We start from the raw sequence: 15907 nt of genomic DNA, 5'->3' as shown, positions 1-15907 counted from the left end.
AATCAGACAAGTAGGCAACTGCATACCAAATGAACTCATCATCCCATATCCTGTCAGCTTGTCATCTGATAAGCCCATGGGTGTTACTGTGTCCCTCAGCTTTGAGGTACTCTCTTCACAAAGAAGGAAGCATGATGAGTTAAATACAGGCGCCCCCCTGCTTTCTGAAAGTTCGAGGTATGCCGCTTTGCTTTTACGAAAGACCTAGAATGGTTTTTGCTAACCTGGAGAGGATTTTCACTCTTCTGAAAAAAGCCTTACTGTGCCGATGGAGGTCTTTCTTAAAAATGTAGTGCAAAGTGATATGTTGGAAAGCCGGGATGCTCTTCGCTTTACACAATTTTGACTTACAAATGGTATCATAGGAACGCTCTACCCTCAGACAGCGGGAGAACCTGTAATTCTTTTTAATCCACTTCAGAGTCAGGGTCGCTGGCGTGCTGGTGTTGGCCTTATGACTGCTTCTTGAAGGAGGTAGGCAGACTGCATTTAAGCAGCTGTTTTTGTTTCCATTAGCTTGATGCTGGCGGGGACCCCAGAATCTCAAGAACTTGGCTTCTCAGAATCACAAGTGACCACTCATCATGTCTCATACAGGCCATGGGCCCTTGTGTGCAACTGCTTCTCTCCTGGTTGTGACAGAGAACAGCGTGTTTTCTAGGACACACGGGCTAAGTGTGGCAGGTTTTTGTCATTCAGTCACAAGCAAATTTCTCTTGAAATAGAAACTCATCAGTTTGATTGTTGTTCTTCTCTGGGTGTGATATTTCAAATAAAACATTTTACAAATGATCAGAAAAGTAAGATTTCCACTAGGGAGGTCTGAAAGACCTTGTCTTCCACTACTCCCCATGGCTTCAAGCCTAGTCTGTCTGTCTCTCTGTTTCAGTTAGAACAAAATAACTTGGCTGAGGGACTGGGATCTCTTAAAAGGGAAAATCCTATGTAAAGAACATAAGTACTTATGGTTTACCAGGAAAGGTGGGGAAAGTGAGACCCTCAGGAGAAAAACCAATGGCCACAGCACGCTCTCCGTGGGAGCACCTTGTGCCATGTACTATCACCTACTCGAGGATTTCAGTTGGTGTCCTTTGACTAAATCAACACAAGAGATCTGACCTTTAACGTACTAGACCCTTCCCGTCCTCTATAAGATTAAATCCTTTTAGCTATGACATTGTGGAGCATAATTACATCACAAATGCCAAATCCTTCTTCCTTCCCGGCCGAGCCACATTACACACACCATGGCCTTCAGTGCCGTGTAGCTGAGGGAGTCTTTTTTTTTTTTTTTAATAAAGATTTTATTTATGTATTCATGAGAGACATGGAGAGAGAGGCAGAGACATATGCAGAGGGACAAGCAGGCTCCCCACAGGGAGCCTGATGTGGACTGGATCCCAGGACCCCAGGATCACACCCTGAGCCGAAGGCAGATGCTCAACATTGAACCACTCAGGTGCCCCGAGGGAGTCTTCTCAATGTTGGGAGGTTTAAAGTAGCTGGGCTCTGGTTACTAGTGCCACGGGGACAGATGGAACGTTTGGTGGTTTTGCTGAATGTGATGATCGTGACCAACTCTTCCTTGTGAAATATGGGCAGGAGACAGTGCATCCTTCTGGGAGCAGCAGGCAGTTCTGGCACTCAGGATTCGCTGGCTTCCCAAACCAGCAATATGGCTGGTGGGAAAGGAGACTTGATTTCTCAGCCAAGCATTTCACCACTTAGCTCGGCTCAGGACTTCTGTACTGAGGCCTTCATGACACAGTTGTTCTCTCTCAATTTTCCCAGGCCAAGAACTCCCCTGTCACTAATTATGACACAAAGTAATTTACAGCTCGTGGCTTCGCACTAATAAGATCAGTTTCTAGGCTTTGAGTTGAATCAAGTGTTGTCACTCATTGACATAAATTCTTACAGATTTTTTTTTAACAAAAGTTTGGCAATCACACCAGTTTCACCTTAAAACCGTGGCTGTCAAGTAGTGAATGTCGAGCATGGCTAAATGTCGGGGAGGAGGTGCAGTCACACTGCTGCCAATCTGAGCCTGCAAATTCTGCAGAACAAGTTGACCTGGATCACGTTTTTATAAATAAGTGTTATTTCGTTCAGTCCCATCTGCATCCTGAAGACACAAACTGGTGCCTGTTTAATTGGTAAGTAACATAGGAAAAGGGGCTTAGAAGTCCATGAATTTAAATCTACCTGCATGGAGATTCCTTATATTCGTGGGGGAATAAATTGCAGGCATTACTCTCTTGGGAATGTTATTCTAATTCAGCTGTGTTCATTCAGCACTTGTTATTAAGCACCCACTGAATTCAGCTGTTGTCTGAATTGCATGTTTATTCAACCATTAACCAGTATTTATATACAAAAGGATGAGTTTACTTTTTTCCTAAAAGCTACATGATGCGGCTTTAAAAATTAAATGGCAGGGTGGCATCTGTTCCTTTTTGGATCACTGTAACTGGATTTCCATCAACTCTAAATTACTCCTGGGCTATTTTTCTAGCACTTTCTTTCTTTTCTACTGGTGCCCTCTCTGGTTGTTTCACAGCTTGTTGACAAGTGAGAAGTCAAGGAAAGTGACAGGAGCCAGGTCCTTGTCTGTCAACAGAGGCTGCTGGTGGGGAGGTTGGTGCAGAGCAGAGCAGAGCAGGAGCAGACTGAAGTTTTGTGGTCCCCAGGCACCTTCCTGGGGAAGCCACTCATGTACCTCCCCAGGCCCCGCATTAATAACTGAGGATTAATTAATTGCATATCCTAGCTCCAGCCAGTGTGCCAGCACATACCAACTGGACCTGGGAGACATTCTGTATAAGTTTAGGTGGCTTTCCTCCTAGTGATCTCTTAAGGGACATGGATTTTTATTGTTTTAAGGAAGAAATAATGCCTGGTTTGGCTTTTCAAGCTTCAGGGATCTTCCCAAGACTTTCTTAGTTCAGTGGTTGAGTGGCTGTTTGAGTTGCATGTTTATTTTACTGTTATGGATTTCAAGTCAATTGGGACACATGGCAATTGGAACATGACATCTCTCTCTCCATATGAGGTATATGTAAGAGTGCTTCTTTATTATATTATATCTATAACGGTAAAAAGAGAGACAGTTTTATTGTAGCTGTCAGCCAGAAAAATTATACATATTGTTAATGGGAAGAACGAATGATAACAGCTTTTTCGTTGACACAGATACTGAAAAAATTATATTAGCAATAGCCCTGGCAGATTGAGAAACATTTCCTCTTGTAAATGGTCCAAGAAACTGCAGATCGAAGTACGGCCATTTAGTTGTTGCTGTTTCTGACTTAGCTTTTTGGTCCATATATTGGAAAATTCCTTACATTTAAATGTTCTATATGTGTGCTTAATATCATTGTATCAATACATGTGGTACCATTGTACGTGTATTAAAATACCATGCCCTTAACAACAATACCTGCTGGAAATGTTGGATGTGTTAAGCACCTCAGAGTCTAATGCACGTTGTGTTTGATCATGTTGTTAGATTATGTCTTCTGAATGTAAATTGCCATGTTGTCATCGGACACAATTCTAATCTCCGGTTTTTACAAATGGCTAGAGCTAGAGCTCACACGAACAATTTATACTACGAAACCTAATTATATATGTAGTTGACCGAGGGACTGTCCTCCCACTACATGCACCCACTCCGGGGATTAATGACCACTTCCCTTGCTGCATGCTTAGGGCAGTGGAGAAACCGAGGAGAGGGGAGGTGGTGAGGGCCAGGAGGAGACTGTGATGGGGCTGAGTGCAGCTGCAGCCACCATGGGAAGAAGAGAAAAATACATGCCCTCTTGGGCCACCCTTAAACTTTCATAAATCCAATTATCTTGGAATATGTTCAGTAAGTGGAACAAACCAAAAGTGTGGATTTGGCTTTCAACTCCCAAATTCTGTGCCCTTAATTAGCTCACTGAAGTCCAAGTGTAAATTAAGGACTACAACTTAGTCCTCTCATTTCTCAGAGAAGTCTATGGGGTGAATAAATAGAGCACGTCTATACCCTGGGTGAAGTCAGGGCTGGAGAAGAGGATGGGTAGAATATGAGGATGAAATAGTCATCACTTCTGCACAGATGGTCTCCCTCATGAGACCTCAACTAACTGGGTCTTAGGAGAGCCTCTGGAAGAGAGGTGTCATGACTCATTTTTCCTGATAAGGGAGTTGGAACTCGAAGACATTTGGCACCTTTTATTTTTCCAATTTTGGGTGGGGTTAGTGATTTATAGTCTGTCCCCTCATATAAGTGAGTGGAGGACAGGATGCTCCGTGCTGGGCACTGTTTCACCCCCTGCACTGGATGCTTGTTAAACAGTTATCATTGAAAACAGGATTCAAGCCAAACTCTTGAAACCATATCTCTGTCTTCTAGGCTTGTCCTTGACATTTATTTTTTTTCCCCTAGGAGCCTAAGTAATTTTCAGTATCATTTTATCACTTCTCCTAGAAGGATGATAGGATATTTTTTTCCTGTGTAAGTACTGTTTATACTATTATAAAGAATATAGCATTTTAGAAGAAAACAAGCCCGGAGTGAGTCGCTATTATCCTTTGCCTGTTATAATTTACAAAACCAAGAATGTTTCTCTTTCTGGTTGCCTACAACTGCCAACAGTCCAAAATGCAGGTGCTCAGAAATGTTAAGACTCACAGATGCCACTTGCCTTAGCTTCCTGACATCCTGGACGCAACCCCAGTAGCTCTGGCTGTTGTAGCCATTCAAAAAGCCCACTAGGACTCAGGGGTGCATTCAAAGTTAAGCTCCAGTTCCCTTTGAGAAGGCAACACTTACCCTAACCAAGTCATGCATATAAAAACCTACCCAAGGAGTTTCTGTTTTACCATGACCCTCACCATATCAACAAAGAGTCCACACTCACATATCATCGAAGACAAGTTTCTGCCTCTTGCAATCCCTGTGGCCGTTGGAACCTGGAGACCATGGCTCTGTTTGTGGCCGTGACTTGTGGAGAACGTTTTCGGAATTGTTGTGAGCAGCTTTCTAAACAAAATAACATACCACTCTTTTAAAAACTGGCCACCTGGCTGAAAGACCAACCCATTGTTCTGTTAGGACTGATGATTTCTTTTGTCTACATAATGAACAAGGAAATACATGTGTTCCAGTTCTTGTGCTGAGGGCTTTTACACGTGTTGTCAAATGCCATTCTTATAACGGTATTGAAAGGGAAGTTCTCAGTTGCTCACTATCATGGGTCCAGAAACTGAGGTTAGCTGAGTTTAAGTAACTTGCCCAAGTTAAAATAGCTATTGTGGGTGACGCCTCGGGCCTGAGACTCAAGCTCCTACTTTTTCCCAGTTGCCCTATGGCTCTCCAAGGTGAATTCTGCATCAGAATCATTGCGGGGTTGGTAGTGGTGGTGGTGGTGGTGGTGGTGGTCTGTCAACACATAGATGGCTGGACCCCCACCCCTCCAGAGTTGAGTTTAGTAGGTATGGAGTGCGGCCTGAGAACATCACATTTCTAGCAAGTTCCAGGTGATGCTGATCCAGAAACCAAGCTTTCAGAACTGCTGAGTTATACTCCCTTGCAAAAGAAAAGTCATTCAGGTCACAAATGGACTGATTCTCATTAGCTGTCTGTTAAGAATAGGAAAAGGCAAAGGGAATAAATAGAAATTATTTATTTATTTATTTATTTATAAAAATTTTTTTTTATTATTATTTGTTTATGATAGTTACAGAGAGAGAGAGAGAGAGAGAGAGAGAGGCAGAGACACAGGCAGAGGGAAAACCAGGCTCCATGCACCGGGAGCCCGACGTGGGATTCGATCCCGGTCTCCAGGATCGCGCCCTGGGCCAAAGGCAGGCGCCGAACCGCTGCACCACCCAGGGATCCCTAGAAATTATTTAAAATGTGTTTTTATTTATTTTATTTTTTATTTTATTTTTTAAAAAAATTTTATTTATTTATGATAGTCACAGAGAGAGAGAGAGAGAGGCAGAGACACAGGCAGAGGGAGAAGCAGGCTCCATGCACCGGGAGCCCGACGTGGGATTCGATCCCGGGTCTCCAGGATTGCGCCCTGGGCCAAAGGCAGGCGCCAAACCGCTGCGCCACCCAGGGATCCCCTAAAATGTGTTTTTAAAGGGAACACTATTGATCTGTGAAAAATTAAAAAATCTTATTCCCTGCAGATTCAGATATTTATAGAGCGCCTATTGTGTGCTAAACCCATGAATCATAAAGCAACTGTCTTTGGTTATGAAATTCAAATAGATCCCTCTGAAGTAAATAAAATGTGTTGAGTGTGTACAAATGCTTCTTTAAATATGGAATGATTTTTATGTGCAGGTCAAGCCTCTTTGTTGTTAAGAGCCCCTAAAACTCTGCATTTCCTTTTTGGCACTCGGGCAGTCATTATGGATGTGTGTGGTCTCCTGTCTATGTCATTCTCTTCAGCTAGACTGTGAGCTTCACACAGGCACAGACTGAATCTGTTAGATCATCGCTAGACCTTCATTGCTTGGCAGTGCCTGGCACACGGTAAGTACTTGCTCAATAAACATCTGTTTGGTGAAAGAATGACTGAATAAAGACTGTAATTATTTTACGATTCTCTAGACATCATGGTTGCTTTTATATTAGGATCTGGAGGTGAAGAAATGTTTTGTGTTTTAATTTGAATCGGCAGTTTTTTTATTCCAGGTTTTTCTTTCTTTTTTTTTTTTTTTAAGATTTTATTTATTTATTCATGAGACACACACACACACACACACACACACACACACACACAGAGGCAGAGACACAGGCAGAGGGAGAAGCAGGCTTCATGCAGGGAGCCCGACGTGGGACTCGATCCCGGGACTCTAGGATCACGCCCTGGGCCGAAGGCAGGAACTAAACCGCTGAGCCACCCAGGGATCCCCTAGGATTTTCTAGTGGGGTCTTCTAGATTCTGTGAGTCTAGAATTAAAGATAAGTGTTCCCAAAAAAGGGTGCATCAGTGGGTTATTAATTTCCTGATGTGACAAGATGTCAGCTCTTGCCAGACCTTCTACCAACTATTTTACCTCTAGAACATTAAATGGGCTAGAACATTAAAAACTGCCTCCCTCATCTTTCCTTGCAGGGCCCTCTTCTCATGTCTCATTTCTCTCCCTGCCTCACAAAGCCCTGCTGGTACTGATAGCACGGTGGTGACCTGAGAGAATTCGGAAGGAGAGTTTGACATTAAAGAATGTGTCCCAGAGGATGCATGATCCAGGACCACCAGTGGCCGTAAAGAGGAACTAACATGAAGTATTACTTGTATAGGTATCCAGAGGCCGTCAGTTCTTCAGATAATAGTAGGTCATTAAAATCTTTTCGCCACTATTTTGCAAATGAAACCAGCTCAGAGAGATGAAGCAACTGGCTTGAAATCACATTTTGACTAAGATATGAGGCTAGACAGACTGTGGACCCCAGTCTCCTGCCCTTCCTGAGGGCAGTGCCGGCAGCTGGAATCATCCCTGGGAAGGGTGCTGGAGAAAGGGTGGTAGCAGGGTCCCACAATTCAGTCACTATAAGCTGGTCACCAAGAGTGGAGTGGGAGTCCCAGATTTAACTCTGCCCTGGGGCAAGGAATATTTCCAAATGAAAAGGTTGGTTGTTGGTCCCAAACTCCCAATTTACAATGCCTTGGGATAGTACTCCTTTGGGGCCATTTCTCTTCAGAGTGGGAAATGCAATCCTGCCAAGAAGTGTGCTAAGCAGAAGAGGCTTGCAATGCTTCCTCTGCTGTCTTCTGAAGCTCTCTGTGGGAGGAGGTAATGGGGCATGCTCGTTCACCAGGTCTTCCCAGGGCAGCATTTAGGGATTCTTGCAGGACCTCAAGCATGTGTTTAGGGTGTGCTGGGCTAGAGACAGATGAATACAGGGGTGTGTTCAATTTCATTTTTATTTTAACTGGGAAAAGAAGGGAATCAACATACCGTGAGGTCTCCAGCATGAGACTGCAGCTGGCTCTCAGCCTTATGCTTTTTGTTGGAGGAAGCAGAAGTGAAGTTGCCATTTGATCTGCTAGAAGAAGTTAAGTCCTCGCTGGAGTATTTGTGTTTAGATGCATCAGAGAGGGGTGAGATGGGTGACCGGAGCACTTTTTCATTTTTATTTATTGGTATTGCCAAGCTGAAAAAGGAAATCACAGTAATGGAATGTCACACAGTCAGCACAGGGAAAGGTAAATGTTTTATATATGACCCAAACCTCCCATTTAAAACCTATTGGTAGGAAGGTGTTTTTTGAGAATTATTATACCAGGAAACAATTTTATGGCCTTAGGACCATAGCAAACAATAAGTAAATTTTACTCATTGTTTCCTTCCTTGTCTTATCAGGATGAATAATAATTCTGGTTTAAATGACTAAGACTAATAAGACTTTCATCTTTCTGAGTTTTTCATCCAAGGATCTCAAAATACACAACACTTACTGCTCTTCTTACAAGTCTAAGCAGCAAGTAATGGGAAAGTCAATCACATGGTACACGAGTCCTCTACTTCTGAAAGGACTTTTGCTAACACCTGAGCTTTTACTAATTATTATATAGAGAATAACGGAATCACAGAATAATCTGCAAAGTATGAGGCCAACTTTCATTTGTTAGGTTTCTGGGCTAACCAGATAGTGATCAGAACAAACACAGAATAGAAAACTCTAATTAAAAGTTATATTTTCTGAGGGTGCCAGGGTAGCTCAGTGGGTTAAGTGTCCGACTCTTGATTTCAGCTTAGGTCTTCATCTCAGGTCAAGAGATGAAGCCCCACATTGGCCTCTGGGCTGGGTGTGGAGCCTGCTTAAGATTCTCTTTCTCCCTTTGCCCCTTCCCCTTCCCTCTCTAAAAAAAAAGTTATATTTTCTGATTTCTAGTTCCTTATTTCACCTTCCAAATTAATTGTTTATGCCAGAGGAAGACAAATACTGTAAAATTTCACTTATATGTACAACCTAAAAAGCAAAACAAATGAACAATCACAAATGTTGAATCACTATGTTATATAACTGAAACTAACATAATATTGTATGTCAACTACACATCAATTAAAACAAAAAACCCCCAAACTAATGAGTAAAACTTTTGTTTATGCGTGAACATAACTCCCCCCAAAATTAACCGTCAGAGAAGGGAGTCACATGTATTTTAATCTTTGCAGTGTATCTTATATTGATAGGCCTCTCTCTGTTACTTTACCCCGAAAAAAAAATTGAAGGAAGACACGCAATAACCTGAAATAAACTCCAACATTGCTAATTTGGGATGCTCATAGAAGTCACTTTACAGAGTTAGTTAAAAAAGGGTAAATCCATTTAATAAAAACTTAGTCACTATTCCTGCAGTTATTACTTCTTAATTGCACATGTTGGCTATCACTGCAAACAAGCCGTTAAAGTCACTTCAAAAAGCAATTTCCTTAAGTTGGTGGTCACAGTGTAGAAAATACAAACACAGCCCTTTAGAACAGATAATAAAGCCAAGGTTCTTAATGTTAAAGTAACAAGGTTCTTAGTGTCATGCAAATTGATCTGTGTAGGGATAGAGTTTCTGGTGATTGATTTCTGGTTCAAAAAGTACTGTGCATCTAACAACCTAGAAGTGAGAAGATGTGTTCTGGAAAACTCCATGAAGCAAATAAAAAATGGCTCAGTTAGTGATGATGAAGACACTGATGTTGAAGACAGATGTGAACAGTCTGTATATAATTGTGTCTTGACATGTGAGTGAACAAAGTCATACTTCTAAACCTCTATTATTTTACATATTATGTTTTTTAAATTTTTAATTTTTTAAAGATTTTATTTATTTATTCATGAGAAATACAGAGACGCAGATACATAGGCAGAGGGGGAAGTAGGCTCCCCACAGGGAGTCCGATGTGGGACTCGATCCCAGGACCCCAGGATCATGACCTGAGCCAAAGGCAGACGCTTAACCACTTAGCCACCAACGCGCCCCATCTTACGTGGTTTTAAATGTTCATAGAAAACTAAATTATTGTATTAAATATTGTTATGGACATAGGACTATTTCTTCATCATTATAAGTTTCCATACTCAAGTTGACCAAAAGAACTTGCTCTGGATCTCATCTTTGGGAGAGGTGTTCCCCTTGTATATGTTCCTGAGGTACATGGACCACCTTTCATAGAAGGAATTCAAAACACTCTTACATGCAAGTGTCACTTGCATGTGTAACATAAATAAAGCTACTGGAGTTAGACGCTCTGCCAGGCAAAGGCTCTAGAGCAAGAGCTTTTATCCTGCCTGGGGTCTGTGAACTTGGGTGGGAAAAAGTTACAACTTCTCACTGAAATGGAGCATTTCCAGAGTAGTGGTTGGGCAGGAGTAGTGTTAGCAATGCTTGATTGTGTCATCAGTAGGAAACCACAGATATCCTTGTGTCATGTCATAGTTGTTGCAGACATCTCAAAATATTGTTTATATCTATTCATCACTACTTAGAGATTACAGCAGTTACTAGGACCTGCTAGAAAGGCTTTCAATGCACTAACAAAGAAGCACATTTACAACTATATGACACATTTTAAAAAGACACCTTGGAACCACATTTTTCCTCATCATGTTTCTCCACCTACTAGACCCAGAGCACTGTGGGCTGGGCCAGCTTGCACACACACTTTCTCGCTCAACCTTTAAGAGCTCTCGCCTTCTTTCCCAAGGTGACTCTCACACTGCAGTGCGCCTGTGCTCGTGTATCCTCACTCTCCAATTTCCTCTTTGAGTTTTAGTACTGCTCTACATCTTCTCCTAACCTTTCAGTTTACATTTTTATGTGTTGTGCTGAAACATTAATCTCCCCTTAAAAATTCTATGTACACAGTCAGGGAGAGTGAGGAGTGTCTTAGCAGAGGAAAAGTGGTTTCTGAGCTGTGGTATTTCTAAATGGAAAGAGCTTCTATGACTGATGATAAGCTACTCACTTCTAATAAATATTGGGGACCTTGCCTTGCTAGAAAGCCATTTGTCACAGGGGATTTGGTGCAATGTGGGTCTGTCTGGAACCCCTTTAGAGGAGTAACTGGGTGCCATTTAACCTTGGAGACACAGATCCTGCCTAATGCTACAATTTTAGTCTATAAGCGATTCCCCTCAAAGTTTATATTTCTTCAACCATGTAATAAGCTTAGTGTTCTTACGGGTTTAGTGGCTATTAAAATAAGGGTTTGAAAATTCAGTTACTAAGTTTTCAGAGGGAAGGTGTCTTTGAGAGCACAAGTCTTTGAGAGTAACTGGTCTTTTGTTAGAAAGACGTACTGACACTGTATCTGGGGTTGTGACACGAGGACACCTCTGGGCATAATTATTAGCTTTAGGTTAGATCAAAGGAAACAAGTCTAGGGACCCAGACCAGAGCAGGCATTAAAAGTTCTGACTCTCCTCCAACATGGTACCTGCCTTTCAGACCCAGAGGTCTGTCCGGCTCACCTCTTACCTTCAATGGAACACGCATACCTGTTGATGTTCATGCTGCAATGGTTTGCAGATAAAGTATTACTGGCAGAGGTGGTCAGTCGTGAAGAGCTTTCTTTCTCTCCCTGGGCCTTCTTGACCTCCCTGTAATCGTCTTCATTGTCACACTGCATGGAAATAAGCAAAAGCCAATCAGCTTTAGATTTCCAGGGATCGTAATGAGCTCCCATCACGACCTTCCACAGAACACGGCCTCCTGAGAGACCAGCTCACTCAGTTTCTCTGGCAAGGGTCTGGAGCAGTAGTGTGTTTGCTGTGTTCTTGCCCCTGTTCTAGGCTCCCGGACAGCTCCTCGACCATGAAATTTGTCATTTTTACTACTGACAGTTTATTGAGAGGAAAAGCATGACCCTGCGATCACTGTTAGAGAGAGAACACTGTGAATGATGAAAATTGGTCTACCATCAACACATCTGATTTAGCTCTCCAAAGACGACCTGTTCTGAATTCACACTATATGTTCAGTGTCTCTCATTTTGGCATTTCTTCATATCTGAATAAAGTACAACCACCATATCCTGAGCTTAATGCCATAAAGGCAATGACAAGCCTAGACCTTTCTTTTGAAATTTATGGCGTTTATGAATTTCAAGCAAAGGTTGTTACCTCTTGATGTCTTAATTCTAGTTAACAATAACTATCCTTTGACATCTTAGAATCCTTAATGTACCTTTTTATAGAAGAGTATTTCAATGGGATTCTTGTTTCCATGATTGTGGTTACCTTTTACATGTGTATTAGGGTGCAGTGTAAACACACTCAACAAAGTTCTATTGTTGGTGAGAAAGCAGGAACACAGTAACAGTATATTCACGGCTCTCAGCAGTGTTTTCCAGGAGACAAGTGCTGGCTTCAAAGATAAAAAGACTTTGACCTTCTCTCTCTAGCTGGGATTGTCACACAGCCTCTGTCACAGGATCCCAGCTGCTCACACTGAATAGTGACCCCAAGGAGGTTGCTAACCAAAGCTCCGAATCCCTAGTCTTCTGCTCCGGGGTTCTAGCAGGTTCTAGATTCTGAACCTTTGGCAGCCATGTCTATGGTGTCCCAGTACTGGGTCTTAACACCTCAGATGCTGAGTGAAGACTGGTATGAAAATGTTCTTTCACTTCTCTGTGTCTGTATTTAATGATGATTAATCAGATTTCAGGAGGAGGGGTAGGTGTCAGGCTTAGTATAAATGAAGTTTCATAAGTTGAAAAATTTTTTAAAAGGCCATCATAAATTACTTAAATATAGAATATTATGGAATTTATATGTATGTCTTTCTGCACATCTCTGTATGTATGTTTAGATAGCTACATGTATTTCTAAACAATATTTATACATTTCTAGTTATGCATATTTTTTATAACTGTTTTTCTCTGTCTCTCTTTCTTTCTAGTAGTCTATCCATTACCCATAAATCCAATAAGTAATGAGGAGGGCAGGGTAGCTAGAGGGAAACAGAAAGGAAGAGGGGTAGAGAAGTAGTAAGCTATGCTGTATCACTGTACTATATGGTCTGAACCTGACAATACCTCTCTGCAAGGATATCACCATTTTACAAAGGAAGAAACTGAAGTACAGAGAAGTAAGGTCCCCTGATTAAGGTTATCCAGGAGGGGCCAACTACATAATTTGCAGGGTTCAGTGTAGAATGAAAACACTGAGCCCCTTTGTCAAAACGCAGGAATATATCCTCGGTATTGGCTTGGTGAAAGTTTTTGAATTTGACACCAAAACCAAAGATAAAAAAGCAAAAATAAACACGTAGGACTATATCAAATCGAAAAGCTTCTGCCCAGCAAAGAAAACCATCAACAAAATGAAAAGGCAACCTACTGAATGGGAGACAACATTTGCAAGTATACAATAAGAGGTTAATATCCAAAATATATAAAGAACTCATACAACTCAATAGCAAAAACACAACCCCATTAAACAATGGGGGGTGGAGAATCTGAACAGATATTTAGATGCCATACAGATAGTCAACAAATAAATGAGAAGATACTCAACATCACTAATCATCAGGCAAATGCAAATCAAAACCACAATAAGATCACTTCACAACTGTTAGAACTGCTAAAATAAAAAAAAATGCAAGAAATAACAAGTGTTGGCGAGGATGAGAAAGTGGACCCTTGTGAACTGAAGGTGGGAATGAAAACTGATGCAGCTGCTCTGGAGAACAGTATGGAGGCCCCCCCCCCCCCATTAAAACTATAATTATCATATGATCTAGCAATTCCAATTTGGGGTATTTAACTGAGGAAAAAGAAAACTAACTCAAAAAGATATTATGTAACCCCATACTCATTGCAACATTAATCACAATAGCCAACACATGAAACAACCTAAATGTCTGTCAATGGATGAATGGATAAAGAAGATGAGGTGTGTGTGTGCGCATGTGTGTATAATAGAATATTATTTAGTCATAAAAAATGAAATCCTGCCATTTGCAACAGCGTGGATAGAACTTGAGGACATTTTATTAAGTGGTGAGTCAGACAGAAAAAGATAAATACCATTGACCTCACTTCCATGTGGAATCTAAAAACAAAATCCGTATAATGAAAAAAAGCCCAAGCTTGTATATAGTCACTATATTGGTGGTTGCCTGAAGTTGAGGGTGAGGGATGGGCAAAATGGGTGAAGGGGGTCAAAATGTACAAATTTCCAGTTATAAAATGAGTAAGTCATGGAGCTGTAATGTTACAGCATGGTGACTATAGTTAATACTACCCCATATTTGAAGGTAGCTAAGAGAATGGATCTTGAATGTTCCCCATGAGAAAAAAAATTATAACTACATATAGTGATGGATATTAACTGGATTTATTGCTCTGATAATTTTGGAATATTTATAAAAACTGAATCGTTATATTGTATACCTGAAACTAATTAATGTCAATTATACCTCAAAAAATAAATTGAAAGTAAAAAAGCAGGGAAAGAGTAGTGTTATAAAGTTCTAAAGTAGAAAACATTTTCCTGCCTGTCAAAGTCTCTCTCTTGACTTGTCATGGTGGTGTTTAATTACTATTTCATATTGTGTTCCTTGAGGCATGCGAATATGTGGGGGGCGCAGGCTGACGGAAGTGTTGGGGCCAGTCCTGTGACTATGCACACGCACATGGCCCAACAGGGGAGGTTTTCCCCCTGCCTGCCAGTTGTATAGAGGCAGGGAAGTCCAGCCAGGTATTTCCCCTTTCCATGGCCCACCCCTCGACCCCCAGGCGAATCTGCAACCCCTAGGAGATTGCAGTCCCCTCTCTGAGACCTCTCAGGTCCTGGGTTAGGGTTGGGTGAGATGCCTAGGTTAACCTGCCTTGGCCTCTGGCTTTGGGGAGCAGTGCAGGTGCCTGGAGGGAGATGGGGACCGGAAGGCTGCACAGGGCCTGCTTCTACAATATGTTGCCAGAAGTGTTTCAGTATGGGAGTGATGATGGAAACTTCTCCTGTAAGCCGTTTTGCTAACTTTGGAGTGCTGAGGGGCCAAAGGGCCAGCAGAACCTGTCCTGGGGGAACCAGGCAGGAGGTAGGACCACGTGTATGTCAGAGTTCCACAGGTCCCCTCCATCATGCCACACTGAAAAACACAAGTTCAGAGAGAAAATGACTTTCAAGATGGCAACCACAAGCATTAAATTCCAAGCACAGAGTCCTTCTGGGCAGGGGCCCTGTGGGGAAAGTACTACACAACCCTCAGACTGACTTTTTATTGGAAAGCCTGGAGCCAGACAGGCCGGGTTCACCCCTAGCCCTTGTGTGAACCTGGTGCAAGATGCTTTAGGCTCCCTGGGCTTCAGTTCCCTCATCTGTAAAACCGCTGTGACAAAAATACTTGCCTCATAAAGTCAGAAGGACTGAATGATTGAATATGTACAAAGTGCTGAAACAGCATCACTCATGGGCTCATAATATGTACGTCATGTGTTGTTAATGATTTTCTTCTAAATTTGGAACCATCCACAATACTGCAATCTTTGGTTTGTCATCCCTGATATTTTTTGCTGTGGCCCAACTTACTTTTGAAGGTAACCATAACAGGAGGGGCTCAAACTCCTCAAAATTGGCTTTAATTTATGGTGAAGTTATTCCTGCCCTCAAAAGTCTGCAAACACTGCTGGATGTCTGGGTCTGCTTCCAGATGGGTGGCCAGCTCTCTCTGCATTCGGGCCATCTTTCTTACTCCACGCCTTCCCGGTTCGCCCTGGGTTCTCTTTTTTGGTGCCACATCATCCCCGGCTCTCTGATGACTCAATGTTTCTCTTCCTTCTCCTCAGGTCCCTGTTCCCAGGCCCCCTCCACCACTGGGTTCTCCTTGGTAAAGGTTAGCGGGAGCAGCAGGCTGGTGCTCCTCCTCCTAGGCCGGTCCACCCACCACCAGGCAGCTGG

General features: G+C 42.2%; 1 protein-coding gene across 4 annotated transcripts in view; it reads right to left on the bottom strand.

Moving 5' to 3' along the window:
* The window catches only part of AFF3 (AF4/FMR2 family member 3), a 564761-nt gene that overhangs the window by 23756 nt on the left and 525098 nt on the right, over window positions 1–15907 (bottom strand). For all 4 annotated transcript variants that reach the window (XM_041757150.1, XM_041757149.1, XM_041757151.1 and 1 more), the window contains 3 exons: window positions 11504–11628; window positions 7966–8161; window positions 4908–5029 (listed from right to left, as the gene is read on the bottom strand). In XM_041757150.1, coding sequence (XP_041613084.1) covers window positions 4908–5029; window positions 7966–8161; window positions 11504–11628 — 443 coding nt within the window. The remainder of the gene's footprint in view (window positions 1–4907; window positions 5030–7965; window positions 8162–11503; window positions 11629–15907) is intronic.

The sequence above is a fragment of the Vulpes lagopus genome, chromosome 5 (genome assembly GCF_018345385.1).
Source record: "Vulpes lagopus strain Blue_001 chromosome 5, ASM1834538v1, whole genome shotgun sequence".
In the NCBI taxonomy this organism is placed as follows: domain Eukaryota; kingdom Metazoa; phylum Chordata; class Mammalia; order Carnivora; family Canidae; genus Vulpes; species Vulpes lagopus.
This window is presented reverse-complemented; position numbering and strand designations above follow the sequence as displayed.